Source organism: Cheilinus undulatus, linkage group 20, assembly GCF_018320785.1.
Source record: "Cheilinus undulatus linkage group 20, ASM1832078v1, whole genome shotgun sequence".
NCBI lineage: Eukaryota > Metazoa > Chordata > Actinopteri > Labriformes > Labridae > Cheilinus > Cheilinus undulatus.
The window spans coordinates 35120436-35133318 of record NC_054884.1 but is presented as its reverse complement, the minus strand read 5'-3'; the positions used below and the strand labels follow the sequence as shown (position 1 = coordinate 35133318).

The 12883-nt window shown below is 38.1% G+C and overlaps 1 protein-coding gene across 7 annotated transcripts in view; it reads left to right on the top strand.

Annotated features, from left to right (window-relative positions):
* skap1 (src kinase associated phosphoprotein 1) overlaps positions 1 to 12883 on the top strand; it is a 65653-nt gene that overhangs the window by 20659 nt on the left and 32111 nt on the right. For all 7 annotated transcript variants that reach the window (XM_041815876.1, XM_041815875.1, XM_041815873.1 and 4 more), the window contains 3 exons: positions 10956 to 11036; positions 11129 to 11212; positions 11294 to 11418. In XM_041815876.1, the coding sequence (XP_041671810.1) occupies positions 10956 to 11036; positions 11129 to 11212; positions 11294 to 11418 (290 nt within the window). The remainder of the gene's footprint in view (positions 1 to 10955; positions 11037 to 11128; positions 11213 to 11293; positions 11419 to 12883) is intronic.

Below are 12883 nucleotides of genomic sequence, written 5' to 3'. Positions count from 1 at the left end.
GGCATAAGGAAGAACTGATTAGATTTTGGGAGGGATCAGGATCACTGTCTGGATCCAGGAATTTTTTTTTTCCAAAGTAGCTTGTTATTGAACAGTCAATATCAAATACAGTTATTTTACATATATATATCTCGTTTTGTTTTCTTATAGAAATTATTAGTACACTTACATTATATATACAATAATGCAGTATATAAAGCCAGGGAACAATAACATATAGAAGAACAAAAAAAGAAAAGAAATCAGATAGTTGTCAAGAGAGCAGCCCCCCCCCATCCCATCCCATCCCATCCCATCCTACCCTGCCCCAGAGGATCCAGGAATTTTTTTAAAGGATTCTTCACTATTGAGAGATAGGGCTAATGGCGGAGGTCTGCGTGCTCCGAGTGCTTTTCTAGTTTATTATTTCATTCAATGTATTTTACAAATAGCCTTTTTATATTTTTTCCAGTATTCTTTTTAGTAATTATTCTGGTTTGAGTGGAGGTACATTATGTTTCAATTGGCTGGAGAGGTGTTTTTGATTTTATGATACATTTACATTAAAAAAGAAGACGTAGATTTTGATGCGGTGAGTAATTATATCTAAACAGTCACATTAAATGTGAAATGATTGTGAGATTATTGTTAAATGTGTTCCATATCCCCCTATTACCCCTCTAGGTTTCTGCAACCCTCTGTCTCCCAGGGGATTCAGGACACCCACTTTCAAAAGCACTGGGTGAGGGTACTAGTTATAGACAGTTTCCCTGTTTTTTTTAATCCTACAGAACCTAAAGATAGACAGCTAATTTCATAATAAATTGGTCACTAAAAAGAATAAAATCAGTACAGTAGGCAAGCCATATAACACGTCAGATACATTCCGACTTTGAATCAACTAATTTTACATTGATTAACTGTGCAGGATTAAAATATTAATTTAATTCGACCCTATGTTGTTTCAAGTACTCTACCTCCATACAGCAATATGACAAGAGGCATTGTTCTACTTGCAGGAACGTTGCAGCTGGGACGATATCTAATTTTCTGAACTTAAATAATGCAACAAAAATGTGACCATTTTCATTTAGAATGTCTTGACTCAGAGCTATAAAATCAGGGTTTAGTGGAACAACCCTGATTTTTTAAGAACAGCTTCTATACTTCTCAATGCAGGTTAAAGAAAACCCTGAAGTGCGTTTTAATGTTGTTCCAGAGCTGTAGTTACATGCACACAATTTAAGAAATGTTCATGTAAAGAAGTTAAAGAACAAAAAACATCAGAAGAAAGGCATATAGCTAGATAAACAGAAAAGCCATGTTGTGCAAACTGAAGACCTTTCCCCTCCTCCTCTTATGTCCTTTCTCTGTGTAGCCGGCTAACTTTGGTAGCTGGGGATCTGATCGTGGTTCCTGCCTGTTGAAGTACATGCCCCCCTGTTGAGACTGAACGCTGCCATCAGTGTCGTTCCTTTCGTCTCATAGAACAGATGCTAAAGTGACCGCTCACTTTTCTTCAGCGTCTCCATTTCCTGTAGCATCATCAACATCTTCTTCCATACATTTTGTGTTTTCGTACCATCTTTGTTGCATTACGACCACCGTTAGATCTAATGTAACGTATTAGTCCTCCCACCCAACCATTTCCCTTCATTTTGATTCACTTTCTATCCAGCCTTTGATTGACTTTCAGCCTAAGTAAAGTGGATTTTAATGAGAGAATACATTAACTCCCTCTGGTCATGCTAACATAAATCAGCCTTTTCTTGCGGGATCAACTGCTGAGCTCATAACACCATGCTGGGAGAGTGTGAATAACCAAATGAGAGAGTGCGGCTTTGGCAGACCGCTGGCAGCTCAGATGCATTGTTGTGTCCCCCCCGCCCCCCCTCGAGTTTCAAACAAGTTCATAAAGGCAACAGAACGGAGCACTTACAGGTCGGCTGGCTTATGAAAATCATATGTCAGGATCAATTAAACACATATCTCTGGTCAATTTCTATTGATTATCTCCCTCCATTTGGAAATGAGCGTGACTCACATCTCTCCTTCCTGATGACCACTGAGAGCTGTTAGATTCAGTTAGCGGCGCCTTGCAACTCCTCACCTTGATTTACAAAACCAGCTCTAACACCACATCTGTCTGCTTCTCTTTGTTGGTAATTGCACTCAGCTAAATAGGTTATGCTGAAATATCAATAAATTGCCATCAAATTAATGTCAATACCAAAGCTGTGGATGGCGCTAATTAAAACGCAAAAGGGATGAAAATGAAGTCGAGGCATTGCCCTGAATAATTGATAACGCAATTTATGATTTTTATGAAAGAGTGCCGTCTGTCTGCGATTTTGATGAGGGCTTAATTAGATGCATTAATGTGTCTCTCTGTGCCTGTAGTCAAACTCAAAACTCAAACACCATGATGGTTGTTAGGGTATTTTAACACCCTAAATTGCTTATTTTCAAATAACATTACCTCTGAATATCCTCTTAAAATTGCATGGGTCCCTAAGAGGTGTTAGTGTGTAATTTTCATTAAAGGAGGCATTCGTTAGAGCAGGGCCAATCTGGTTGTGCTTTTGTTTAGTGTGAGAGAAAGCAGAATTAGGTTGAGCCACTGCTAGGGTTGAGTGAAATGGACCCCAAAATCATATCTAGCTGATTGGTGATACATATTATATATCTCAGTATTTTTCTGTAAAGAAATAACAAATATTTGTCACAGTACCAGTTTGATATGGTTCCTGTAAAAATCCAAAGATAATGAAACCTGCTTGATACCATGACAGCAAAGACAGAAGGAACACAGTACCGGGCAATTAACATCATCATTTTGCAAAAGATTTGTTTTTGGGCACATTATGGCTATATTTATAAAGGAAAATGGATTGTGTTGGAAACAGGGATGAGAAAGTGGAAACTGACATGCAGGAAAGGAGCCACTGGCCATCCCTGTACATGGGCTCCAACCTAATTGCTTGCCTGTAAGTTTTTTAGTTTTTGATTCTCAAAAATGAGAGACAAACTCATATGTTTTCTTGTTATAATTGGCTGTGCTCTTAAATATCAAAGGTTTCTAAATAATAGTGTATCTATTATTTGAATGATTGATGGTAACAAAAAGATAGGAACCTGAATGATCTTCAGAAGTAATATTCCTGGGCGTATAAATTCCCACCCGATTAACATAACTGAGTTTGGCTGACTGGTCTAAAGTTAGATAAACACATTCTGTGAACCAACTTCACATGGACACTGTAAGGCAGCGTCCTACCATAACAGAGTGAAGTCGGTTTGCAGGACGATAATTTAGTTTAACCGACTTGCAATTCTGGTGCCGATGACTAAAAGATCCGAATTTAACTGGTTAGCTGGCTAATTGGGCATCCCTAATCTTAAGACATTGGTTGTCTTTACATCGCATTTCTGTGACTCCTGTCATTGATTTTTTTAAGTGTAACCATAGTAAACCTCCCTACAAGTGGCTTGATTCATTGAAGAGTGCAACTGTGCCAGCAACATTTCAGAATAAAAGCATTCTGTACAAATAAAGGGAGTTTCTCAAGACCCTCTTGGGTCAAACTGGGCTTTTACTTTGAAAAGTACAAACTGGAAGTGAACTCATACTGTGTTTATCTTTCCTGTGACATGTTGTACCAGTGTGGAAACAGAAAGCTTCATAAATAGTAGAAATTTAGAGCACAGCTTTGTTAAGCAGACACATTTTAGGTTGTGGCCTTCATCTGGGTCATCACAGATTACAAACATAATGCTACTGATGTGGACGGGCATATTTTCAACCACAAGGTAAATCTCTCAAACTGTGTCATGGCCAAGACACGGGTCTCAAATGTCCAGTGTGAAACAGGTTTCACACAATGCTTTGCTCCCCCAATGGATCTGTTGATCCCATTTTTGCCTCTCTAACGCCTCGTTACAACCTTAAAGCCAAGGCCAGCCGGCGCGGTCACTCTGACTGACTTTTCAGAGCTCACTTTCTGTCTCTCTCTCTCCCTTGTTGTTACAACCCAGCTTGCTAGGGAATAGAGTAGTTATATTATACCAGATGAAATTGGTAAATTAAACTAACAAAGGTGAGGCAAAATAAAAGGACCAACAAGTGCTGTTCAACTAATAACCAAATTAAACTGAATCTAAACTAGTGTTTTAAAAGCTAACTACTTTGTCAAACGAAATGAACAAAAATCTAAACTAACTATACCAAATTCAACAACAAAGAACAGCATCCTCAAACCTAGTGTGTATAAATATACATTACAAAACCTACATATGAGTGTGTGCCTAAAACTAAACTGTTACCTGGCCCAGTGCATCAAAACGAGTGCCTCAACAAACAGAAGTACAAAACAAGTTTGAAGGACAATAAAATAGAGTTCTAACAAGAAGAGACATAGTGGCAAGCTCAAACACCAAATAAAGCTGCACTTATGCAGTAGAACATAAATACAAAACTATGACCCAGGATCATAACACTTGTACTAATACTTTACTTCAGACACTGGACTTCCTCATGTATTATGTGGATATCAACCTTTGGGCAGCCTAGTTTAAGGCCAAAACTTATTCTCACAGGTAACCAAGAAACTGAGCTGAGAAGTAGGCACAATGTTGTAATGCATGAACATGTGCAAATAACCAAAATCTATGAAGGGCTCTGTCAGGAGTTGATGGACCCAGGGAGTTCTTTTTTCTTTTTCCAGGCTTGAAAGAGCCACAATATCATCACTGCTTTTTTCCCCTTTACAGTACGAGACTGTTTTACAATGAATCGAAAAAGAAACCCATCAGACTCGTTTGCAAGGTTTGTATGCATTCTGTTTTTTGTTGGATTGTGGATCTGAAAAATGCATAAAAAAATTGCAGACTGTGTGACTTTACTGTAAACAGTCCTTTTTCCTTAGCATTAGGCCTAGCATCTTTTTTTTTTTTTGAATCAACATCACTCTAAACTAGGGGTGGGTAAAATATCGATTAATTGATGCATCACAATATTTCCCCCCTCAATTCAATATCGATTCAGCAAATCCTCTGAATCGATTTACCTCCTGGCCAGTCGGGGTCACGGTGCGTGCAATTCACGTTGTATGGATGGAGGCCACACTAGACCAAACAGCAACCAGCCATAACCATGTTATGTGAGGTTTAGCACAATTTCCAAGAGGAAAGAAATATTAATAAAGTTTACATGCACTTTACTTTTTCAGTGTTTATACAGAACTGGCATGTTTTTTTACTTTTGTACCCCTTATGCACAAATAAGTTATTATGGTGCAAATTTTTATTTTCAAATGTTTTATTGCTTAAAAATGCGAGGTGACCTACCACATATGTTCACATGAGCATGAAAATAATTATTACAAATTTTTAACAGGTCATTTGTGTATTTCTACTTCTTACTGAATCAACATCAAAGCATTTAAATCAATATCGAATTGATATCGAATTGAATCGCAACCTAACGAATCGAAATCAAATTGAATCGTGAGGTTCTTAGCAATACCCAGCCCTACTCTAAACTATATCATATAAATGATACTATCTTGTTTCTCATTAGAAAAATTTACCTGTACATTAAAAAGCCATGTATTGCCCAACCATAGCTCAGAGGAAGAAACGGTTGTGTGCATGTTCACCGAAGTCTGTGTTTGATTGTTGAAGTGAAGTCAGGTCGCCCGGCGTCTAAGTGTTAAGCACGCATGAATGTGTTATGTTTATTGACTCAAGCAGATCAGAGTGATCCTGTGTTGATTCTGCACCTCCTCATCTATTAGCAGAGCTCGACCTTTAGAGATAAATGAAGAGCGAGGTGAGCAGACGGATGAGGGGATTAGAAGTGGGCCGCAACAGGGAAGCAGGCCGGGGATAAAAAAAAAAATGGACGGACTGCCGGCGGATAGATGAGGTGGGGGAGCATAATGATCGCTGTTTGTTATGATGAACTGAATCAGGTTCTCTTTGACAAAACAGTCCTTAGCACCTGTGTATTTATAGTGTCACCGGTCAGTCCATCCACAAAGGCAGGCTGATGATATGTGAGCGTGTTAGTGCACTGAGGTGTCTGGGGCTCTGCTCTGGAATGACCCGCTCATCCGTCAGGACCACGAGCTGATGCCGTGCAGGGTTGTGGGATCACAGGCTGGGCTGTTGTCAGCTTAAATCTCAGGAAGGTTAGCCAAGCAACAAAACAATATCTGATTTATTTTTTCTCCATACCAAAGTAATTGAAATGCAGTCACCTATAACCAACTTCCAAAGACGGAATCATACCTTGGGTTGTCACGATACCAAAATTTTAAACTTTATTACAATGATAGTAAAAACCAAACACTATTGATTGTAAGTGTATATAAATGATATATATATTAAAGAGATAGGACAGTGGATAGAGTCAGAAATAGGAGAGTGAGAGAGTGGGGAATCATGAGAGAAAGGAGCCATAGTTTGGGTTCAAACAGGGGACTATCAGGGACTATAGCCTCTATGCATAGGGCCCAAATCAACTGCAAGGCCACTTGTGCCTCTGGTAACTTCTTTTTTCTAATCACCAAAAATTATAAGCAAACTTCTACACTATGTCTAAACTGCACAAAACACTGGAAATTTTATTAGTACAACATTGCTGATGTTTTTTTTTTTTTTTTTTTTTTTTTACCAGGGATGCATGGTATTGGATTTTTGCCGACATGCAGATATTCAAAAGCTCAATTTAGTCTATACTAACATTGATACTGGTATATAAATGCAATTCAGACCTAAACCTTTAGTCTTAAAAACACTCTTCAATGTTTAAAGATGAACACAGAAACAAAAATCAGTCCTTAAGTTTAAGAACGAAGGATGAACAAAGAACAGTCTTCAGCTGACGTGGGTCTGTTGGTCCTTCCCTATTTGTATCTACAACTTATATTGTCTGACAATTACAGGTGATTTACCGGTTGTAAATATAAGCAGAAATTTTCATATCTGCTCATACAGAAGGTGAGTCTTTAAATAAGATACTAACTAGTGCTGGGAAATTACCCAGGTTTCAGTTTCAATACCATTATGGCTTCCTATGATCTTGAAACCTGGGTAATCAAGATTAAATGTATAGTGTGCTCCATGACTTGTTCTTGTTTTGTTTTTACATTTTATTTGTAGATTTTTATATATTTTTTCCACTCATTTATTTTAATTTGTTGATTGTTTTTCAAATTGCTTATTAGGTTAAAGTGATGAGCATTAAAGTTTAATAAGCATATGTGACAGATGTTGTAAAATCACTGTGTAATCTTGTTTGATAATAATGATCGCAGTAATCAAAATAACCTTGATTATGCTTTTTACCATAATTGAGCAGCCCTAATGCTGCTGAAACATATTTTGGTTCCCAAAGTTTTAGTACCAAACCATTGTCAGTGCATATGTTTCAATGAAGACATTGCTTACTCTTTTTCCCCACATTGCAGCTTTTGGTTAGAAATATCTCTAAAGATATAAAGCTTCTTTTAAGCATTGGAAGTTTTTGATACTGTCGATCAAAATAAAAAAAAAAATAAAACAAAACAGATGGTATAGTTTTAGAATGCACATAGAATCAAAAAGTATCATAGCCTCTGATAAATATCAGAGGCCTTTTTGTGTGTCTGATTTTTATGAATGACAGGCTCTCCCTGGTTGCCTCATGTCGGGGGACGCTCTTTATTCAAACCAGTTGTGGGATGACATGTTTGGTTTTTCCCAGCAGTTAAACACGTCCTTTCTGAGGGGGATGTACTCCAGGCATTCCCCTTGTCATCAGTGGTCTGGATGGGGTGTCACACCAACTAGTTTAATGGTCTTTAAATTGTTCCTGTGTTTCAGACTAACAAGGCGGTTCCTGCTCTCCCTTTGCTTTTCCCCTGTGAGGCTAATGCCTGTTGACTAATGAACTCAGAGGAAGCTGGGCTTTGTTTTTGACACATTGGTAAAGCTAGGCACTCCAGAGGAAGCAGAGGGAGGAGGCTGACCCTTGAGGTTGATCTTGGGTTGGCTTTGTGTCCTCTCCTTTAATGGTAAAAGGCAGAATAAAAGGTTAAATAAGCAGACTTCTTGTTTGAACTTTAAAACTAATTCAAACATGAACCTGCTGGTTGAAACAGCTTCTGCTGAGCTGCTTGGCAGTCTAGCTGTAAAGTCAAATACTGTAAAACCACTTTATTTCAGTTCAGTTCAGTTCAGACGACTTTATTAATCTCTGAAGGGCAATTCAGTTTACAGTTTACCCTGCCTTATTAAAACAATCTAAAAAATGAGTGAACAAAAACAAACAAATGCAAAGCAGTAACAGCAGCATGTAGACAACCACATTCACATGTCAGTGCCAACAGATCAGCAGGATCAGCAATAAATACAGTGTCAAAGATGCATTAAGAAGTAAGACACACCTGAGACTCCAAATTTAGCATGAGCCACAAATCAATTTCCGTTTACCTCTCAGCATTTAGCAGCCTGATAGCTGAAGGGATAAATGAGTTTGAGTATCTGTTTTTTAGCTTCTTTTAAGATTCAATATGTCCTCTTAACATGAAACTAGCAAACAAGACAACAGAGGTTAACTATTGGGGATGAACCGAGTTGATTAGTTTCCTTGTTCCTTTAAAAAGTCTTAATTTAGCAAACTTTTTGCAGTTGTCTTACAGTAACCAATGTGATAGGTGTGTCTAACTTTGTTAATTCAAGATTGAGATCACAGTTTTTTAACAGCTTACTTAGATTCTTGTCTCAAGTTTCTATGCAAAACTCCCACTAATCCACACTGCTTCTATGAGATGTTGTCCTTACACTGGGCTGGTTTACATCTGGGTAGTAGGGCAGAAGGAGCATGCTCATTAGCTGGAGTTTCAGATCGTCTCAGGCTACAGCACTGCCTAGTGGTAGATGGCTGTGTTGCAGTCTGAGCATCACAAGTGTCAGTAAGTATTGTTAATCTGTTTAAACCATTTATAAGTCTGGTACCAACAAGTAAGGGTGATGATGTTTAACCATGATTCTCAGTTTAGAATGGGTGCGTGTTTGCTATGACTCCCTGTCATGCTGTTACAGACCTGTCTTCATAGTTTTTCCACAATGAATCTCCCTTTTAGTGACTTAATTTCTTGTATAGCCTAACTGGGCTAAAATCCAGGATAAAAGCACTCGGTTAGGTGCCTTTCCTTACTGAAATGCCAAACGGGCTTTTACTTTGGAAAGCATAAATGGGAATTGTACTGATATTGTATTGTTTCTTGCCTGTGACATATTCTACCAATATGAAAACCTTAAGCTTCATTGATAGATGGAAGTACAGAGAGCAGCTTAATTAGACTGATGCAGAAAAAGATAAGTGAGCATCCCTTTCTCTAGATCAGTGGTTCTCAGCTGGTTTAGGGTCAGGACCCACCACCACCTGATAATGACAAATCACAGCTCAACTTTCTGAGTATTTTAAATTATAACTAAATGTTTTCAATGAAAAATGGGGCAGTGTGGACTTAAGATGGAACAAAAGATGTAACAGAGCAAAGAGATGGAGGCTTATCCTTCAAATTAAAAGCACATCATAGACTTTCTGCCACAACTTTCTCCCAGACACACCACTTCGACCCATGAAAATGGCTTTGCAACACACTTTTGGGTCCCAACCCACCAGTCGAGAACCAAGGCTCTGGATCATGCATGTAACATGGCACTTAGGTGGACAGTCTGAAAGCTCTGACTTTTTAACATGCAAGCTGAAACGAAAATCAAGCCCTGACGCAGTCTTAAACAGACTTCAACTGACCAAATGTGCACATCCCTAGTGACTACAACCTTAGTTAATCCCAAACTCTATCACCTAGTATACAGAAGGAATGACTATTATTTTATTCACTTGTGCTGTAAGGAAATCTGTGTACAGTGTTTTCTCTCATTCAGGGGGAATTTTCATAAAGAAAGTCTAATGTGCATTTCCCCCCAAAATCTAAGTTCATCTCGACTGTTAAAGCAGCTGAGGACGATGCAGGTTCTTCCTATTGTCCTTTACATCAGCCATTATCAAAATAGTTAAATGGAGAGTAATTAAGAAAAAAAATGCTTGGAACTTCTGTCAGCCTTTATTCTCAAGTATGTACATGTTATAGTGAGAATCAACCACAGTAATGGCAACTTGTTGGCTTGTGTTTTTTCCCTATGATTCACCCATAGGTCACTTCTTAGTGACCTTACTACAAATTATCTCATTTGTTCATGGTTAGGGGGTGACCAGAGAACCTGACAAACTTTCAAATCCAAGAACAAGCTATTTTATAACATGTTTATCATAGGAAATAGTCAAGTGTGTTATCATTAGACACTTAGCAGAAGCTATATGATTATGCCAACAGTGCAGAACATAGTATCCTCTCCTATAGTTCCTCTTTAAAACTACTTCTCTCCTGCACAATTAGCTCAGTAGGCTAAAAACCAAATTAACTGCGTTGTCTATCACCCACACTAATTAAGTTAATCCTCTTAAGCTGTGCCATTGTCCTCTCATCTTTAACATTTGACTTTGCAGATTGAAGAGAGTTGTTTAAATTTCCACAGGAAGGTTGCTCCCATTAAAAGTGCAATGTTAGCTGATGAATGGACTGCAGTGCTCAGCAGCACTGGAAATATATTGATCCCCAGTTTCCTAAAGCATTACAGGGATGTATTTGAGCCACAGGGCTGGAGACTTGGTATGCATGGTGTGTATTTGTGTGTGCATGTTGAGAATGAAATAGGTGCACATTATCAGACACGAGTGCTGAACCATTCAGTCGATTACCTAATTGGCAGAAACTGATTAATCAAGACCATTCAAAATGTTCTCTGGCACCAGCTTCTCAGACATGATGTGCAGCTTTTCGCTCTTTTCTGCCATTTAGTGCAAGCTTTGTTAGACATTTTTGTTACCTTTTAAAGCACTAATGATGTGCTTCTGTTCACAGACTTTGGAGACATTGGTCCTGTTGCCGTCCAGGACCTCAGCAACATCTTGAAGCAAGGCTACCTGGAAAAGAAACGAAGAGGTAAAGCAGCATACAAATACCAGCAAAAATATGTATGAAAGAACACATGAGTAATCCTCTTTTAATGATTATGGCTGCACATATTTCTCTAGATCACAGCTTCTTCAGCTCAGAGTGGCAGAAGAGATGGTGTGTCCTGAACAATTCAATATTTTACTACTTTGGGAGTGAAAAAGGTTTGTTTGAAAAGCTGACATACAGAAATGATTCAGGTTTATAGATTCAATCAGATACCACATGTGCTTCTCTCCCTACAGATAAGCAGCAGAAAGGCTCCTTCTACATCAATGAATATGGTGTGCAACTGGCGACCAACCTAAGAAAAGACTCCAAAAAAAATTCCTGCTTTGAGCTCTTTGCTCCTGGACGACGGGCTTTCCAGGTCTGTATCCCCACAAGTCTGCTAATGTAACTGAAAAATGGTATTTCATGAAAATACACTTGAACACTTAAGGTTTGATATATTTTCAAACTTAGGAAACAGACTTTAAGGCTTAACCTAAAGGCTCTTTTCTTCTAACTCCACTGTTAGATACTCCAGTTTGGTCAATTCTGTTCATTTAGATGGTCTTCTTTCTTTTCCATTTTGATCTCATTGATGCTGCAGATTTGCTGCAAAGATTCAGGGCTATGAAAGCTCTGATTCTATCATTAAGTCTACCTGGCTGGGTTTGTTTGTATGGGAGATATTTTTCTTTCTTCTGTGTTTATTGTTGTTTCCCTCTCTCTCTTTTGGCTTATTTTGTCGACTGTGTCCACAAGAATTGTTGACTTTGGAAATACTAGACTTGCTCTTTTAATCCTGCATGTTTAACCACAAATTTAAATAATAAAACAAAGGAAAAAACTGTTTTCTACCAGATATATCTAAAATCTATGTTACAGCCCCACTGATACATCAGATAAGTCAAGCTTTTATAATTGTCCATCTTCATCCTGTAAGCCCCCCAAAAATTGCAGTGTTACTAGGGCTGTCAAAGTTAATGCATCAGTCACAATGAGATTAAGGTCTAAAATCAGTGCATTAGTTTTTTTGATTGCATTGGTCACATACTGTTCTGTTGTTTGTGGCTCACCTTATATAAGCTGAGCAGGGGCTGGGCACTACTCACCTTAGCTTCTTCCTACTCTCATGATGTGATGCAAAATAGGCCACTTCTCCTTAATGTCTCATGTCAGTCAAAAAACTCACAGACAGTTCAGTGGACAAATCAAAAGCCATCTGCATCTTGTGAAATCTAACATTTCACTTTTAACCTTACCCTTTAGTTATGGTCTGCCATCTTTAGCAAGTTCTTTTTTCCACAGTTAAGCTAATGTTGCTACTTTCTATCAACCAGACATTCCTTATTTACTTCTACACTGAAAATGCATAAATACAAAAATACTTGGGCTGTCAAAAGATTAAAAAATTTAATTGGTTCACCTCATAATTTATGTAGTTAATCTTGGTATTTTTTACTGTCTTAATATAATGGTAACTGACTTCCTGTTTGGATACAAACAGCCTTTTTTAGGTAGAGTGGAGATTTTAATGTCAGTTTAACCACAGATAAAGGATTATATGGATCTTATAAGGAACAATTAAAAGGGAAAATTTTGATAACACAAGGTTGAGATGACTTCTGACTTGTCCACTGAGCTGCCTGTGAGTTTTTTTAAAGTGAAATCAGACATTAAGGAGCAGTGGCAGACTTATTTTTACTTCACTGTTGCTGTATGAAGATGCTGACGTGGCTTAGCCAAAGTGTGCTAATAGAGACAATAAAGCATTAGATTAATCGCGCTAAAAATGAGTGCACTAATTGTGGACCTTAATAAATAGTGATTAACTCGATAAACAGCCC